This window comes from Bufo gargarizans, chromosome 1 (assembly GCF_014858855.1).
Source record: "Bufo gargarizans isolate SCDJY-AF-19 chromosome 1, ASM1485885v1, whole genome shotgun sequence".
Taxonomy (NCBI): Eukaryota; Metazoa; Chordata; class Amphibia; order Anura; family Bufonidae; genus Bufo; species Bufo gargarizans.
In genome coordinates, this window is record NC_058080.1 from 380,663,918 (window position 1) to 380,680,579 (window position 16,662).

General features: G+C 44.5%; 1 protein-coding gene across 1 annotated transcript in view; it reads right to left on the reverse strand.

The window, feature by feature from the left end:
• LOC122931252 (sodium/iodide cotransporter-like) overlaps positions 1 to 16,662 on the reverse strand; it is a 114,852-nt gene that overhangs the window by 32,285 nt on the left and 65,905 nt on the right. The window contains exon 13 of the mRNA XM_044285305.1: positions 8,010 to 8,203. Coding sequence (XP_044141240.1) covers positions 8,010 to 8,203 — 194 coding nt within the window. The remainder of the gene's footprint in view (positions 1 to 8,009; positions 8,204 to 16,662) is intronic.

A 16,662-nucleotide genomic window follows, 5' to 3' on the forward strand; every position in this document is an offset into this window, starting at 1 on the left:
TTCCACTTATCTCTTGTTGTACGTCTGGTTCATGGTTCCATGACATTAGGACCAAGCCATGAATTCTGACGGTACAGGGCCATCCTCGCTACCTACGCTGGTTGCCAGACTTGATCAGCAGGATCACCTGTTGGGTCGGTTCGCTGTGGCGTTGCAAACCCTGCTTGAACGCACGGCTCATTTAGCTTCCATTGCCGATGGGTCGGTTGTCGCTCCTGGGCCCGCTCCTACTGCCGCTCCGGTTGTTGCGCCAGAGTCTACCCCGACATCTGTTGCTGCGCCTGCGGTGTTTCGGGGTATGACCGGTTCTGCCCCCCTTCCACAGCGCTTTGGGGGAGAGCCAACTCAGTGCCGAGGTTTCCTTAACCAGGTGGGCATTTATTTCGAGTTGCTGCCACATGCCTTTCCTACTGAGAGATCAAAGGTGGGCTTCTTGATCTCGCTGCTCTCGGACAAGGCCTTGGCCTGGGCCAGCCCTTTATGGGAGAACAACAATCCGGTGGTTGCCGAGTTTTCCGGTTTTGTTGCTTCTCTTCGGAAGGTATTCGATGTGCCGGCTCGTGCTGCCTCTGCTGCGAAGCTCCTTATGTCCATCAGACAGGGTTCACGATCCGTAGCTGAATACGCCATTGAGTTTCGTACCCTGGCAGCAGAGGTGGGCTGGAATAATGAGGCTCTGGTCGCTGCTTTCTCTCATGGTCTCTCGGATGCCTTGAAGGATGAGGTAGCAGCTAAGGACCTACCAGTGGAGCTCGAGTCTCTTATTTCTTTCTTGATTTTGATTGACACCAGACTCAGGGAGAGACCTTCCTTTAAGGAGAGCCTGCGGAGGTCTTCTAACAGATTGGCGCCTACGTTTGCTGTCCCACCCGTGCCTCCCTCTCCTCCCACGCCTCCTGGGGATGACTTGTCTGGGGGTGAACCCATGCAGCTGGGGTTTGCTCGCCTGTCCGAGGGGGAGAGGGTACTCCGGAGACGCGAGGGCCGATGCATGTACTGTGGTCTCGGTGGGCATTTTCGGTTGGCATGCCCGAACCGTCCGGGAAACGCTCGCACCTGAGATCCTGTCGGGGGCAGATCTTGGGTGGAGTCTCCTCGTCCCCGGTTTCCCGTGTTGACAAACCACTGATTACTGTTGTCCTCTCCTGGGTCGGGGGCTCGGTGACGACCCAGGCGTTGGTGGACTCTGGTGCTGGTGGTTTGTTCATTGATAGTGTGTTCGCTGCCGCCAATTCCATTCCTCTGCAGCCTCGAGGTTCCCCACTGGCTCTTGAGGCGATAGACGGCAGACCCCTTCTGCCGCCACACGTGACTCATGAGACCCTTCCAGTGGGGATGGCCATTGGTGCCGTTCACAGAGAGTCGGTCTGTCTCCAGGTTATTTCGTCTCCACACTACTCGGTGGTCTTGGGGTACCCCTGGCTCCAGAAGCATAATCCGACTTTCGATTGGAGATCATCCGAGATCCTCTCGTGGTCACCGCAGTGTGGGGCTAGTTGCATCCATGGGCCTGTCAAGTTGCTGTGTACTTCCTCGGACTCTCTGTTGCCTCCTGAATACGAGGAGTACCGGGATGTATTCGATAAGGTGCGTGCGGTTGCCCTACCTCCGCACCGCCCATACGATTGTGCCATAGAGTTACAATCTGGTGCCGTTCCTCCTCGTGGCAAAGTCTATCCACTGTCGGTAGCGGAGAATGAGGCCATGGAGGAGTACGTGAGGGAGGCGCTTTCACGCGGACACATTCGCAAATCCTCGTCCCCGGCAGGGGCTGGATTTTTCTTTGTGAAAAAGAAGGGCGGTGAGTTGAGGCCTTGCATCGATTACAGGGGTCTCAATCGCATCACGATCAAGAACGCTTACCCGATACCCTTGATTTCCGAGCTGTTCGATCGCCTCAAAGGGGCCACGGTCTTTACCAAACTCGACCTGAGGGCGGCATATAACCTGGTAAGGATCAAGGCGGGCGATGAGTGGAAGACCGCGTTTAACACCAGGACCGGTCATTATGAATCCTTGGTTATGCCCTTTGGGTTGTGCAATGCGCCCGCAGTCTTCCAGGAATTCATCAACGATGTTTTCCGTGACCTGTTGCAGCAGTGTGTGGTGGTCTATTTGGATGACATCTTGGTATATTCTGAATCCATGGAGGCCCACATTCTGGATGTCAGACGAGTGTTGCAACGGTTACGAGAGAACAAGCTGTTCGGTAAGCTTGAGAAATGCGAATTTCACCGATCCCAGGTAACCTTCTTAGGTTACATCATTTCCGCTGAGGGGTTCTCCATGGATCCTGAGAAGGTTTCGGCTGTCTTACAGTGGCCCCAGCCCAGTGGTCTTCGTGCCCTGCAGCGCTTTTTGGGCTTCGCCAATTATTATCGGAAGTTCATCAGTGACTTTCCCATGCTAGCCAAGCCTCTCACGGATCTGACCAGGAAGGGCAGTAATCCCCAGGTCTGGCCGCTCGAGGCCATCCGAGCTTTTGAGGCTCTAAAGTCCGCCTTTGTGTCGGCTCCGATTCTGTCGCATCCCAACCCTGGGTTGCCTTTTGTCCTCGAGGTGGACGCGTCTGAGACGGGAGTAGGCGCCCTTCTGTCTCAGCGTAGAACACCAGAGGGCCCTCTGCTTCCTTGTGGGTTTTACTCCCGGAAACTGTCTTCCGCGGAGTGCAACTATCAGATTGGTGACAGGGAGTTATTGGCCATCGTGCAGGCCCTTAAAGAATGGAGGCACTTGCTCGAGGGCTCGGTGGTTCCGGTTCTCATCCTGACGGACCACAAGAATCTGACCTACCTCTCTGAGGCCAAGAGATTGACACCACGTCAGGCCAGATGGGCTCTGTTCTTGTCACGTTTTAATTACGTGGTCTCCTACCTACCCGGTTCCAAGAACATCAGAGCGGATGCCTTATCACGGCAGTACTCCGAGCTGTCCGGGGAGGAGTCGATTCCGACTTCGGTCATACCTCCGAATCAGATCCTGGCCGCCATTCGCACCAGCCTGACCTCTCCCCTGGGTGAGCAGATTTTGGCGGCTCAATCTGGTGCTCCCTCTGGGAGACCCAACGGCAGATGTTTTGTGCCTGAGGAGTTGCGCACTCGGTTGTTGCGAACCTACCATAACTCCAAGGCCGCGGGGCATCCTGGAAAGAATCAGCTGTCCTGGGCTGTTTCACGTCTGTTCTGGTGGCCTTCTCTACGTTCCGACATCGCCGCATATGTAGCGGCATGCTCCGTTTGTGCCCAGAGTAAGTCCCCTCGGCACCTTCCGTTGGGCCTTTTGCAACCCATAGCCACCGGGGAGCGTCCATGGTCACACCTGGGGATGGATTTCATTGTGGACCTCCCTGCATCCCGAGGCCATACGGTCATTCTCATGATTGTGGATCGGTTTTCCAAAATGTGCCACTGTGTTCCTCTCAAGAAGTTACCCTCTGCACAAGAGTTGGCCTCGATTCTCGCCAGGGAGGTCTTCCGGTTGCACGGTTTGCCCAAGGAGATTGTGTCGGATCGGGGGAGTCAGTTTGTGTCCAGGTTCTGGCGCGCCTTTTGCTCCCAGTTGGGGATTCATCTCTCTTTCTCCTCGGCCTACCACCCTCAGTCCAATGGGGCCGCAGAACGATCCAATCAGGCCTTGGAGCAATTCCTTCGTTGCTATGTCTCCGATCACCAAGACAATTGGGTTGACCTCCTGCCTTGGGCTGAGTTTGCCAGGAACACGGCGGTGAACTCTTCCTCTGGGACGTCTCCCTTCATGGCCAATTATGGGTTCCAACCTGCCGTGTTACCGGAGGTATTCTCTCCCCAGGATATTCCGGCTGTGGAGGATCACCTTTCCGTCCTATGTGCTTCTTGGGTACAGATCCAGAGGTCCCTTGAGGTCTCTGCGCAGCGCCAGAGACTCCAGGCTGATCGCAGACGAGCGCCCGCTCCTTCCTACCAGGTCGGAGACCGCGTATGGTTGTCCACCCGCAACCTCAACCTTCGAGTGCCCACTCCCAAGCTGGCGCCTCGGTTTGTTGGTCCCTTCCGAGTGCTTTGCAGGGTAAACCCGGTAGCCTATGCCCTTGCGCTTCCTCCTGGCATGCGGATCTCCAACGTGTTTCATGTCTCCCTGTTGAAGCCACTGGTGTGTAATCGTTTCACTTCCTCGGTTCCTCGGCCTCGTCCGGTCCAAGTGGGCAATCGTGAGGAGTATGAGGTGAGCAATATCCTGGACTCACGCCTGGTCCGCGGTCGGGTGCAGTTTTTGGTCCATTGGCGTGGTTATGGTCCAGAGGAGCGTTCCTGGGTTCCGTCCGCAGATGTCCATGCTCCTGCCTTGCTCCGAGCCTTTCACGCACGCTTCCCTCAGAAACCGTTCTTTACTCAGCGGAGGAGGGGCCCTTGAGGGGGAGGTACTGTCATGGTCTTACCTTCTTGCTGTTCTCCTTCGTTTGACATGTGCTGGCGGCCATCTTGGTTTCTGGGTTTCTTGTAGCCTCCCACCCTGCGGCTTCTCCTTCCCACTGGGAGGAGCTGGATGCCTAGCTCATATATATAGGAGGTCTGTGGCTTCAGTTCCTTGCTTGGTCCTCCTGTGTTCACATGCTTCTAAGACTGCTGCTGCTTCTGGTTCCTGATCCTGGCTTCGTCTGACTACCCTGCTGGTTCCTGATCCAGGCTTCGTCTGACTACCCTGCTGGTTCCTGATCCAGGCTTCGTCTGACTACCCTTCTGGTTCCTGACCTCTGGCTTCGCAAGACCCTGCTTCGGTTTAGCCATCCGTTTGGACTTTTGCCTTACAGCTTGATTTTCAATAAAGCCTTCTTATTTCCACTTATCTCTTGTTGTACGTCTGGTTCATGGTTCCATGACAAGTGGTAAGCTGTAAAAATATTCCAAATGGGGTAGAACTGGAAAAAAATGCAATTCCGCCATAGTGTTAGTAGTTTTGTTTTTAGGCCATTCCCTATGTAGAAAAACTAACATGTTAACTTCATTCTGCAGGTCAGTATGATTACAGCAATACCACTTTTTTTTTAAATAATTTTTCTTGTGTTTTAATACTTAAAAAATAAAAACCTTGAAAAAAATACATATTTTGCATTGTAGTATTGTGACCCACATAGCTTTTTTATATTTATTTCTATGGAGCTGTGTGAGGGCTTGTTTTTTGTGGGATCTGTAGTTTTTATTGATAACACTTTGGGGCATATAGGACTTTTTAATCACTTGTTCTTTAATTTGTGTACGAGGTAAAGTGACCAAAATGGTGGGGCTTTAAATATGCTCAGATCCATAGCAGATGGGTGGGTACCTTCTGTTTTACACAGCAGATATCTGCTGGCAGTGTCTGTAATAAAAATAAAAATAAACTCCAATCACAGACATTTAGCCACAGGTGCAATGATCAATTGTGATCATGGCACCTTAGTGGTCATTTGGAGATATGAGACTCCCTCCAGTGAACAAATGCCTCTTCACCTAAGACATAATTGTTTGGTTGCTATGGCACTAAGGTGCTCTTTGAAGATTCCCAGGCCTGCCATAGTAAAGTTCCTATTAATGCCTGCCTTATACATGGCTTAAAGGGAGCCTGTGAGCACCAAAGTGGCCGCTAAACTGCCCACAGTACCCTATAGCTGATGTCATCTGGTTTCTAATGTTGTGTTTGTCTAAGTCGTTGGATGGGCATGATTGTTGTAGGTCGTATGCAAATGAGGATTTTAAAGTCAAGGGGGCAACAACTTTCACGTTTGAAGTCAAGCTTGCTGTGCCCCCTTCTGGCCCCTCTGCGTATGATTGAGCTTTTTCATTTCCTTCACACACGATTCCTTCTTGAGATCTCGCACATGTGCCATGTGCGCCCTATAATAATGTTCTCTAGCACTCTCATATGAAGGAAATAAAAAAAGCCCATTAATCAATTGCGAATGGGTGGGAAGGAGAGAGGCAAGCTTGACTTCAAGCGTGTTTACACACAGTCTGTAGCGGAATAAAAGTTGTTTTACAGCGATCATGCCCATCATACTACTTAGACAAACACATCATTAGAAACCCAATGACATCAGCTGTAATTTAATGAGGGCAGTTTAGGTTCCATGTTGGTGCTCACAGGTTCCCTTTAATAGGAACACTGCAATTTTACCATAAACTTCAATACTATTTGATTGCAGGCTATGTCATTGGCAGTCTAACAATTACATTTTCAAGTCTCCTAAGGGGTGTAAAAATAAAGTAAAACATTTTTTAAAAAGTTATAAAAAAAAATAAAAAAAAAAGTAAAATCACTCCCTTTCCTCATTTTACAAATAAAATAAATAAACATAATTGGTATTGTCACATGCGAAAATGCCTGAACTATTAAGATATAAAATTATTAATCCTGTACAGTGAACAGCGTAAAGGAAAATAAATTGCATTTTGTTTCTTCGCCTCCCCCACATACAAAATGGAATAGAACTACCGCTTACCCTGTAAAAAGAGCCCTCATACAACTCCATAGAGAGAAATATAAACAAGTTATGGGTTTCTGAATTTGGTGATGCAAATTATTTTTTTCAAAGTTTTTATTTTTTAAGAATTCTGAAGGGGTTTCCCAGGTTATCAATATCATATCAGTGGGGTGTCTGATGTCAGATCTACTTTATCGGTCATCCACCATTGATGGAAACTAATCAGTGGATTCATTGGATGCAGCTACTGGATGAAGCTGGAAGCAGAAGGCTCCATCCACTGTTGTTTCCAGCATCTGCAGCTCAACTCCCATTCACTTGATTGGGAGCTGAGCTGCAGTAACCAAGCACGGCCTCTACACAGTGGATGGAGTGTTCTGCTTTCAGCTTCATCTGCTGTATAATTTCCAGTACCAGGAGCTGCACAGGCAAGCTGGTTTATGGGCTTTGGACCCCATTAATCTTATATTGATGACCTATCCTGCGACTAGATCATCAATATCTAAGCCCCAGAAAAATTATTTAGAACATAAAAAAAGCTGTATAACTTTGGTAATGTTGTAATGGTATTGACCTCTAGAATAAAGGTAAGAAGTCATTTTTACTGCCCTTTTTTAATTGCCATTTTAATTTATAACAACCAGTTGTTTTGCAATTTAGTACAGGGGTGACAGATTATCTTGCTGCCTTCACTTAATAACAGGTTACCTTTAAAGGGATTCTGTCACTGAGGTCTCCTTCAGTATGTTAGAAATATACCATGTGTCTCACATATGAATGCTGTTGTTTCCCTTAAAAAACAAAGTTATATTTATACTTATTACCTGTAAAAAGTGGCCAAGGGACTGTCCTGATGGTTAGTGGAGCCCAGCGCCTATTCTGACTGAGCCCTGAACCTCCCCCATCCTCAAGTCCCCTCCCAGGAGAACTGCGCATACAGCTGGCACATGTGCAGTAGGTTATATGAAGCTGAAGCCGGCAGAGGGATTGCAGACCGCTCGGGCAATCATCTTGTGACATCTTGTTGCACCTGTGTGTGATTATAGTGCAGGGTCTGTTTGACGTCAGAGGAGCTGGGAGGGGACTTCAGGATGAAGGGAGGTGTCAATTTAATACTACAGATTGTCCCGCAAAAAATGAGCCCTGACACAGCTCTGTACACATAAAAATATGGCAATGCAAAATTTATTTTTTCCCCCCAGTATTAAAACACAAGATAAACTATTAAATGTGGTATTGTTGTAATCGTACTGACCTGGAAAATGAAGGTAACAGGTCAGTTTTACAGCATTTCCAAAAAAATTTATAATTCCACCCCATTTGAAATTTTTCCAGTCATCCACTACATTGTATGCAACACTAAATGGTGCTATTGGAAGGTACAACTTGTCCAACAAAAAACAAGCCCCATACGGCTATGTGAATGAAAAAATAAAAAGTTATGGCTCTGGGAAGACTGGGAAAAAAAAAAGAATGGCAAATGGCCTGGTCCTGACGAGGTTAATTTAGCCCCACTGATCAAATGTCTTTCATCAGACAACCTCTTTAACTTTACTCTTAGTAAATCTCTCACCTTGGTATAGGAGCTGTAATGTTTCTTGGTGGGGGTAACCCATATATGATACCTTGACTTGAATTATAGATAGGACATTGTTCTGCATACGTAGGCAGCACTCCCATTATTTCTGGAGATGGTGGATAAAGAGTACCTCCAACTGCTACCCAGAGGGATAGACTAATTCCCACAACGAGGCCGGAGAACACACCCTGAACACAGGAAATAAGGAAGGACAACAATCAAGAATAATGACGAAAAATAATGACTTATAAGTGATTTAAAAAAAAAAGTTATATTATTAAGATTATAAATAAATAACAATCTCAATCACTCAACAAATCTTGGATAAGGATGAATTTCATGGCTAGGCTTGACAGGAATGCACTGATTCTCCATAGACTGCAAGGGTCTATGGAGGCTCATCCTCGTCCCGGCCTGCCATTGGCTGCTCCTCCTTGACACAGGATGTTTTCATCCGTGTACGGGGAGAAGCAGAAATGGTGGGGTGGGGACCAGGAACGGCGCACGGAGCGGGGTAAGTATATTCAGTGTGGGGGGCCCGGCATATTGGGGGGCCTTTCATAAGATTGGATAACACCTTTAACTGGTAATTTATGCTGCATACGGAAAGTCGGAAAAACATATATAGTTTATTAAAAGGTACCATTAGAAAGTACAACTTATCCTGCAAAAAACAAACCCTGACGTGGTTATGTGAATGGAAAAATAAAACATTCTGGCTCATCGAAGGCAGAGTATAAATAAAAAATAAAAAAAGGAAAATGGCTGCATTAGGAAGGAGTTAACAATGAATATGATGTGATAGGTTCCCTAATCCCTATATAAAAATGTTTCGGTGTTATACGTTATAGTAAAATAGTCATATATATTGATAATACAGAATCCAGACAAAGAAGAATCCAAGGCTGTTTTCTACTGTTGTTCATGTCTACGGAGGCTGTGAGATTCACTCTATATTCTCCTTCTGATTTGGATATACTTGGCTCCCTTAGGCTGGGGGCTGTTCGGCATCTTTGGGGATGATGCACATTACGTGACCAAAGGTTGCAGCATTGCAATACATAGTAACTTAGTAACATAGTTTATAACTAGTGATGAGCGGCAGGGGTCATATTCGAATTCGCAATATTTTGCGAAAACTTTGTAGAATATTAGTCAAATATTAAAAAATTCGAATATTTGTTATATTCTAAGATTTTTTTACTGGAAAAATCGGCAAGGTAATGATTGTGTAATATGCGAATTTTCGTAATGCAAATTTTTTATTCAACCTACAACTATTAGACAAAGAAGATTATAGCACTATATTAGCTAAATTGCTCTATATTCATTTTTTTTCAAATATTCGCTATATTGCTAAAACTTCATTTTTTCGAATATTCGTAATATTCTAAAACAAGAATATATAGCAATATAGCGAATATTCGAAAAATAAACGAATATAGAGCAATTTAGCTAATATAGTGCTATAATCTTCTTTGTCTAATAGTTGTAATTTTTTTCTCATCTGAAGTTCAGATTGGAAAAAAATTATAACTATAAAAAAAAAGATTATAGCACTATATTAGCTAAATTTCTCTATATTCGTTTTTTGAATATTCGCTATATTGCTATAACTTTGTTTTTTCGAATATTCGTAATATTTTAAAACAAGAATATATAGCAATATAGCGAATATTAAAAAAACGAATATAGAGCAATTTAGCTAATATAGTGCTATAATCTGCTTTGTCTTATAGTTGTAATTTTTTTCTCATCTGAAGTTCAGATTGGAAAAAAATTACAACTATAAAAAAAAAGATTATAGCACTATATTAGCTAAATTTCTCTATATTAGTTTTTTTTTTTACTATTCGCTATATTGCTATAACTTTGTTTTTTGGACTATTCGTAATATTCTAAAACAAGAATATATAGCAATATAGCGAATATTCGAAAAAAAACAAATATAGAGCAATTTAGCTAATATAGTGCTATAATCTTTGTCTAATAGTTGTAATTTTTTTCTCATCTGAAGTTCAGATTGGAAAAAAATTACAACTATAAAAAAAATAGCACTATATTAGCTAAATTGCTCTATATTCGTTTTTTTCGAATATTCGCTATATTGCTATAACTTTGTTTTTTCGAATATTCATAATATTCTAAAACAAGAATATATAGCAATATAGCGAATATTCGAAAAAACGAATATAGAGCAATTTAGCTAATATAGTGCTATAATCTTTTTTTTATAGTTTTTTTTTTCCAATCTGAACTTCAGATGAGAAAAAAATTACAACTATTAGACAAAGAAGATTATAGCACTATATTAGCTAAATTGCTGTATATTCTTTTTTTTTTTAGCAATGTAGCGAATATTCTAAAAAAAATTGAATATAGAGCAATTTAGCTAATATAGTGCTATAATCTTCTTTGTCTAATAGTTGTAAGTTGAAAAACTCGCAATAAAAAATTCGTATTACGAAAATTCGCAAACAACACTACTCCTAAAGTCAAATATACTGCAGCCTTCTCATTGGCCCACAAGCTAGAAGAAGGGAGGGATCATGTGTACTGATAAAAAAAAAAAAAATCAAATATACTCGAAATTACGAATATATATCACTATATTCGAAATATTCGCGAATTTTCAAAGTACCTATATTCACGATAAAAATTTGAAATTCGACTATTCGTGATCAACACTATTTATAACATAGGAAAAAAGATTGAAGTGGGGTGGCTCCACCGTCTGACTTAGTGGTAGCGGTGCTCTTGCTATGCTTCACCCAAGCGTATATGAAAATGTTAATAAATAAAGGTAGCAGGCACTCACTAATACAGCTGGATACACTATATTTATTATATTAAAATGTAACTTATCAATAATTTAAAATGTCAACAATATGCAATATACATTAAAAACTAAAAATAAAAAAGCTTTACATCCTCAGTTGATCTCTCTATAATAATAGATATACTTTGTGGCATCAACTAAGTGTATATCGATAGCAGATAGTCACTGTTTGGTTATACTATCAATATTGAGCAGTTGTTTATGTAAAGCAATTCTGAATTTTGAATGTGCTTATAGTTCCATAATAGCAGAATTAGTATGTGCAAAGTGTAAAGGAGGGTCAGAGGTCCAACTGTACCACCTCAGCCTCCCTTCTGTCGGTGCCAAGAACCCGCCTCAAGACAAGGGGGGACAGACGTTTCTCAGTATTTACGTACTGGAGTGTCCATGTCAAAGACAGTATGTCGGGCGAACAAAAAGAACATTTAAAGTTTGCATCGCAGAGCAATTAATATAAGGAAAGGGTATATAAAACACACAGTTTCAAACCACTTCAAGATTGCCGACAATCAGGATCCGTCTGGCCTTAGATATGCAGCAATAGAGAAGATAGAAAACGATTGGAGAGGAGGGAATCATGTTCGCAGAATGTCTCGTTTAGAGTCACGGAGAATATTTGAATTTGACTCTATAGTACTAAAAGGCCTAAACGCAGAATTGGAGCTCTTTTGCTTCTTATGAGGAATAGCGAAAGGGGTGGGCGCCTCCCGTCGATGGGAAAACGTTAGCTTAATCAATGGCCCGTATCCCCCTCTGCAGAAGGCCCCCACTCCTAATGCTACCTGATCATCTGACCCTCCTTTACACTTTGCACATACTGACCATATTTTTATCTATATTTTATCTATAATTTTACCTATTTTAAAGCTATTAAATATTTTAAGATTTTAACATTATATAGCTTATATTGCTTTAGATGAATTGTTATATTATTAATGTTCATATGTATAGTATATTGTGGATATCTATTTCAGATCATACTATAGCAGGATAGATATAGGAGATGTGTATGCGCCATATATTCGATCCATTTCTATGTAATCCAGGCTCTGGTTCTTAGGGTTAACACCAGAACATCAACCCACAATTCCCTATAAAAGGCAAGGATCCGGAGGAAGACCCTTACTCACTGATGAAGGGACTTTAGGTCTCGAAACGCGTTTGGTAAAGGAGGGTCCACAGTTTACCAAAGTGATCACGAAAGCAAGGAGCTTCAAAGCAGTAATTATTGAAGCAGTTATTATCAAAGCAGTTATTATCAAATCCGAAGTACGGAACTTCTGTGTCACATGACCGGAGTCTGAAGTCACGTGGAGAGGTCTGTCATTGGACCCGGAAGTACACGCAGCCTGGAGGACCGCGGACTTACAAGATCAGACACAGCACAACATTCAGTGTCTGTCACAGAAACAAGGAAGTGACCACACGGAGTATTTTACAAAGGGGAAGCCAGACTTAGAGGTAAGACCGGTGCTATAGACCACGTGGGACGCCACGTCCAGGCACACTCTCGGGAATACAGCACCCCTCAAAACCGTGAGTCACTCCAAACTGATAAAGCTTGTAAAACTGTTCCACAGATATTTGCTTACAGCCCATAAGGATCAAATCAGGTGCCAGCGCCCCTAATTTGGTGTGCACAAATAACCATATAGCTATCCTTGGGCATATTGAACATTCTGCAATTATGGAACTATAAGCACATTCAAAATTCAGAATTGCTTTACATAAACAACTGCTCAGTCTTAGTTTATAACATAGTTTATAAGACCGAAAAAAGACATCTGTCCATCTAGTTCGGTCTGTTATTCTGCAAGTTGATCCAGAGGAAAGCAAAAAAAACAAAAAAAACTGTGAGGTAGAAGCCAGTTTCCCCCACCTAAGGAGAAAAAGAATTCCTTCACGACAATAACTCCCTGGATAAACGACCCCTCTCTAGTAGCTATAGCCTGTAATATTATTACACTCCAGAAATACATCCAGGCCCCTCTTGAACTCTTTTATTGTATTCGCCATCACCACCTCCTCAGGCAGAGAGTTCCATAGTCTCACTGCTCTTACTGTAAGGAATCCTCTTCTATGTTTGTGTACAAACCTTCTTTCCTCCAGACGTAGAGGATGTCCTCTCGTCACAGTCCTGGGGATAAATAGATGATGGGAGAGATCTCTGTACTGACCCCTGATATTTTTATACATAGTTATTAGATCTCCCCTCAGTCGTCTTTTTTCTAAAGTGAATAACCCTAATGTTGATAATCAGGTACTGTAGTTGCCCCATTCCAGTTATCACTTTAGTTGCCCTCCCTCCAATGCTACTGTACTCTAATGCAAAGCAATAGGTCATGGGCGCACAATTTGTGGGTCACATAATCACTTATGATTCTGTGATGCACAGTACACAATCTTGATCTTGAGATCTTTGACCATGCAACCTGTGTCTTGGCCAAAGTCGCCGTGTAGCCCCAGCCTTGTGAATAGTGTTATAACAGTGCTAAGCACTAAGCAGTGCCTGCCATGTGACAACCCTGGATTTCTGTAGTTCTGTGTAAGTCCAGCATTGTAGTGAGATTAGTGGCTTTTCCAATCTTATCTGCCGGGAAGGGAAAGTTTGTGGCCAGGAACATGGCCCTAGTTCCTTGTTTGTGTCCTTAAGTAAGGAGGTTCTCATGAAAACTTTTTTCCCTTTATACATATGTTGGTTATATTACTTTTGAAGTAGGTGGTGTTATCACAACTTATAATAAAAATTGCTCCTTGAGTCAGAGGCCTCATCACTAGCAAGGACTAGCAGTGACCCACCCTTTCTAGTGATTGGCTGAGCAGGCATTTCCTGTTTGTCAAATCAGGAGGTAAAGACCAGCAGGGACTTAGTAAGCATTGGAATGGGAGCAGAGGAGGTCCGGTATCTTTTTGGCGGTTTAAAGAAAGCTCTCTCTAAATAATGGCAGATGTGATGATAATGACTTTGGGAGCAAGAATAGTAATTAATTGTTATGAGGTGTGATGAAACAATATATCTTAACATGTTGCGTAAAGGAGACTGGGGGCACTCGACTATCTGGCGTCAAATGGACAAAGATCATGTAGATAAAAAATATTGATTTATTCCCAATACATAAAACAAATTGATGTATCACTATACCAGATTGAATGCATTCATTGCTATATGACATATTGATACATAAGGCACTATATAAGAACTAGACATTAAGCCCGTTACAATAACAGGTGCTAGAACAGTAATGTTGGCACTGTTATGGGGAGGTATCTGTGGATGACACTGTTATGGGGAGGTATCTGTGGATGACACTGTTACGGGGGTACCGGTGGATGACACTGTTACGGGGGTACCGGTGGATGACACTGTTATGGGTGGGTACCTGTGGATGACACTGTTATGGGTGGGTACCTGTGGATGACACTGTTATGGGGGGTACCTGTGGATGACACTGTTATGGGGGGTACCTGTGGATGACACTGTTATGGGGGGTATCAGTGGATGACACTGTTATGGGGGGTATCTGTGGATGACACTGTTATGGCGGGTATCTGTGGATGACACTGTTATGGCGGGTATCTGTGGATGACACTGTTATGAGGGTATCTGTGGATGACACTGTTATGGGGCTGGTATGTGGATGACACTGTTATGGGGCTGGTCTGTGGCTGACACTGTTATGGGGCTGGTCAGTGGCTGACACTGTTATGGGGGTATCTGTGGATGACACATAGCATCTTATGCTATGTGTCATCCACAGATCCCCCCATAACAGTGTCGCTGTTTAGTGTGAATGTAATGGCAGTGGGGCCCGGTGCAGTCACTGTATTGCACCGGCCCAGCTCAAAATAGTAATACTTTGAATAACTGTAATAATAATAACGATCTTCACTTCTTCACTTACTACATGGTGAGGCAGGAGGCCGGGCGGCCAGGCACTGGCAGCGTAACTCACTACGTCATGTGCCTGCGCCGCCTGCTTCATTCATGCAGTGGGCGGAGCAGGGGCGTCACTTAGTGAGTTACGCTACCAGTGCCCATCCGCCCACCCGGCCTCCTGCCTCACCATGTAGTAAGTGAGCGGGGCCGGTGCAATACAGTGACTGCCCCCCGCTGCCATTACAATAGGATGCTGCACATGTAGTGTCCGTGGAGTGTGTGCCGATGGAGCGGCGTCTGGCCACACTGCGCGTGTGGGGAAGCGGGTGCATACGCAGTGCAGCATAATAAGTAAGATAGCCGGCTCTCAGTGTGGACAGCTCCCCGTGATCTGTGACGGCTGCGCTGTCCCGTGTGCTCCGGTCAGAGTAACTCTGAAAGCCGCTGTGCCCGGCTCCCAGCGCCCTCCTCCCTGAGCGCTGCTGTCCCGCCGATGTGCCCCTGAGCCCCGGCTCTGCAACCTGGTTGGCCTGTGTGTGTGTGTGCGTGTCCGTCCACTGCGCATGCGCACTTCTATAATCGGCACACACGCACGGACACCAGCCCTGAGCACGTACACAGGGCTTTTATTAGTATAGATATATATCCTCTATAATAAAGTCCCTGTGTGCAGCCGTGCGCAGTGGCCAATCAACACACGGCGCTCCGCACGCATCGTCCCGCTGCTGTGCCCAGCTCCACCGTGCCTCCTCCTCCCCCTCCGGCTTCCTCTGCAGCTGACTGACACCCCGGGATCTGGGCCCGGCAACTGCCGCCTGCCACAACGTATCCTTCACTGACACCCTTATGCACTGCCCACACCTGCACACCGGGCCCATACCTGCTGCAGCATTGCATACTGGAGTTCATAGAACTCCCAAAGAGCCTGGGAGGACAAAGCTGGGAGCACTGGGGATGGGGACCTCCTATTCTGGACCCCGGGTATCTGTCAGCACAGGGGGCACAGCGGCCGCATCTTATTCGCTCCTATCTCACCCTAACCCCGCCCATCAAAGTCAGGAAATGGCCGCACAGTAGCAAGTGAGGGAAGCTATTACAGGCAGAGAGCATTACACATGTATTACACTCCAACCCTCATCATTACACTACAACCCTCATTGGAGTGTAATGATGGGGATTGGAGTGTAATATGTGTGTAATGATGAGGATTGGAGTGTAATATGTGTGTAATGATGGGGGTTGGATATGTGGGCGCAGGTGCGGGGGCGGCGTGTGGAGCGCTGTGTGCTGATAGGTCCCCGCGCCACGCATGCCCAGTATAACAAATGGCACACACACACACACGTGGTTGCCTTCCGGGAGAGCCTGTGAGATCCAGCCCCCTGTATTGTCATGCATAGGAAAGGGGATCAGACCCCCAAAAGTTGAAGTCCCAGAGTGGGACAAAAAAGAAAGTAAAAAAAAAAAGTTAAAAAAATTAAGTTTGCCCAAAATAAATGTAAAGTTTTAAGTAAAAAATTAATAAAAATATATATATATCCTTTTGCCAAAATAAAGGGATTTTTTTTAAACAGGGAAAAAAAGAAAAGTAGACATATTAGGTATCGCCGCCTCCGTATCGACCTGCTCTATAAAACTATAACATGAGCTAACCCCTCAGGTGAGCACCGTAAAATAAAAAAATAACTGTGCTAAATAAACAATTTTTGGGTCACCTTGCATCACTAAAAGTGCAACACCAAGCGATCAAAAAGGCATATACCCCCTAAAATAGTACCAATCTAACCATCACCTCATCCCTCAAAAAATTAGCCCCTACCTAAGACAATCTCCCCATAAATAAAAAACTATGGCACAGAATATGGAGACACTAAAACATCTTTTTTTTTGTTTCAAAAATACTTTTATTGTGTTTTAAAAATGATATTATT